Genomic DNA, 2254 nt, shown 5'->3' on the forward strand with positions numbered 1-2254 from the left:
GAGTCTGTGGCCTGAACTTGGAACTGGAACTGTTTTACTTCTTCATAGTTAAATGACTGCATGCTATATATCTCACCAGTTAAAGAGTTTATGTTTATCATTGTAGACAAGGGTATTGCATTAAAGCCTTCTAAAAATGAATAAGACAACTGAGCATTTTCATTTATGTCTAAATCATTCGCAGTCAAGCTGGCAATATGACCTCCAACTGGACTGTTTTCTTTTAAATTCACCATTATGGGCTCTGAAAAGCGAGGCGCATTGTCATTCACATCAGAAATGTGCACACTAATAACTCTAGTGCTGGAGAGAGGTGGAGATCCTTCATCTGTTGCAACAATGGTTACATTATACATTGAAACAAGTTCTCTGTCTAGTGGACAATTAACTAATACAGAATAGTAATTATTATTTGAAGACTGCAACTTGAAAGGACCAGAACCTGCAATGTTACACTGAACTACTCCATTCTTACCCCCATCTTTGTCAGTGACTGTGACTAAGGCAACAGCTGTGCCTGATTTCACATCCTCCTGAACAGTGTCAATGAGTGACGTCACTGATATTTCTGGAGTGTTATCATTCTCATCAATAACTTCAACTAAGACTTTACAACGTGTACTCCTAGGTGGAATACCCTTGTCTTTTGCTTGGACTCTTAACTCAATTGCAGCATTTTGTTCATGGTCAATCACTCCCTTTACCTCAATCACCCCTGTCTCAGGAACGATAGAGAATAGAGCTTCGTTATCAGGCCCATATCCAACTAGAGAATATATTACTTCACCATTTACTCCTTCATCTATATCCGAAGCAAGAAGAGAAGTGACTTTTTTTCCTACCGGCGAATTTTCATTCACTTTCACTTTGTAAAGAGGTTTGCTGAAAATTGGATTATTGTCATTTATATCCATAACGTTTACCACTATCTGTAACGTCCCTGATCGAGGAGGGTTTCCTCCATCAACAGCAGTCAGTGTCAGCTGGATCACAGCCTGTTTCTCTCGGTCTAAAGCTTTCTTTAGCACTAATTCCGCAGACACACTCTGCTCTCCACCGCTCTGTACATCAAGAGAGAAGTGTTCATTTGGACTCAGCTTGTAGCTGTTTACCGAGTTACTACCAACATCTGGATCTTTTGCAATGGGTAAGAGGAATTTGTCTCCTAAAATAGCTATCTCTGTAATATTCATTGTAAGTATATTACCTGAGAAAAATGGTGCGTTGTCATTTGTATCCAAAATCTCTATCTCGATCCGATAAAGACTATGCGGGTTTTGTGCTAGGGCCTCTAAATTTAAGGCACAAGTCTTGCTCGTCACACATAGGTCTTCTCGATTAATTCTCTCGATCACAAACAGAGCACCAGTCTTAACATTTACATCAAAATACTTCTTGTTAGATCCGGCTACAATCTGAAACATACGAGACTCCAATTCCTGAACATTGAGATTGAGGTCCTTGGCTATATTCCCAACAACGGTTCCCTTGTTCACCTCCTCTGAGACAGAATAGACAATCTGACTGGATGATAAATTCCAGAAACAAAGAAGAAGCAGAATCCGAATCAAAATACATGCATGGAGAAAGAGGCCCATCGTTATCCACGGTTCAGTTGTTAGTGCCAAACATCGATAATTAGATTCTGAAACTAGTGTTATCTACCATAAAAACATGAGACATAAAACGGCCAAAACGCAGTGAGAATGCTTTCTTGTATAAAACACAAACAGAGTGCGATGTATCCTGGACCTGTACAAAGCCCTCCCAGCTCATGACAAGCCATAGAGGGAGGGGCACCAGACTGAGAAACAACCTTCATATCCATGGTCTGCAGCGACACGGTGTGACATGAAACGTGTGTTATTAAAAACCACCAGCGACCCAGTTATGTCGCTGTCCACCCCAGTGGTGCTGAAGTCAAAAGAAAAGTGTTTCTTAAACGAGCTGTCTTTTTTGACCTACAAATAACCATAACATTTACACCAAATGAACCCCAAATTATGACAATATTGTTTGAACAAAGTGATTCATATCCAGAAGGCAGAAAAGTTAAACAAGGTAGGCCTAACTCTATTCAACAACATAAGGTACCCCTACATGACCTTGTCAAAAGGCGCATTGAACGAAACAACAACATGCTGAGACATGAGGATTTCCTGCTCAAAACTAATTATATAAAACAAGAGACATATTATCGACTTAAAAATAGCATTTTGGTCAATAGATGGTACATAGTATGCTTTTATAATGA

General features: G+C 39.6%; 1 protein-coding gene across 1 annotated transcript; it reads right to left on the bottom strand.

Moving 5' to 3' along the window:
• Positions 1-5: 5 nt before the first annotated feature.
• Positions 6-1740, bottom strand: LOC112080146 (protocadherin-10-like; the record flags this gene model as incomplete). Its single annotated transcript, XM_024145911.2, has 1 exon — positions 6-1740. A coding segment is annotated over exon 1 (1593 nt), but the record flags the coding sequence as incomplete, so codon positions are not given.
• Between the last annotated feature and the right edge of the window lie 514 nt (positions 1741-2254).

This window comes from Salvelinus sp. IW2-2015, unplaced genomic scaffold (genome assembly GCF_002910315.2).
Source record: "Salvelinus sp. IW2-2015 unplaced genomic scaffold, ASM291031v2 Un_scaffold12228, whole genome shotgun sequence".
Lineage (NCBI taxonomy): Eukaryota > Metazoa > Chordata > Actinopteri > Salmoniformes > Salmonidae > Salvelinus > Salvelinus sp. IW2-2015.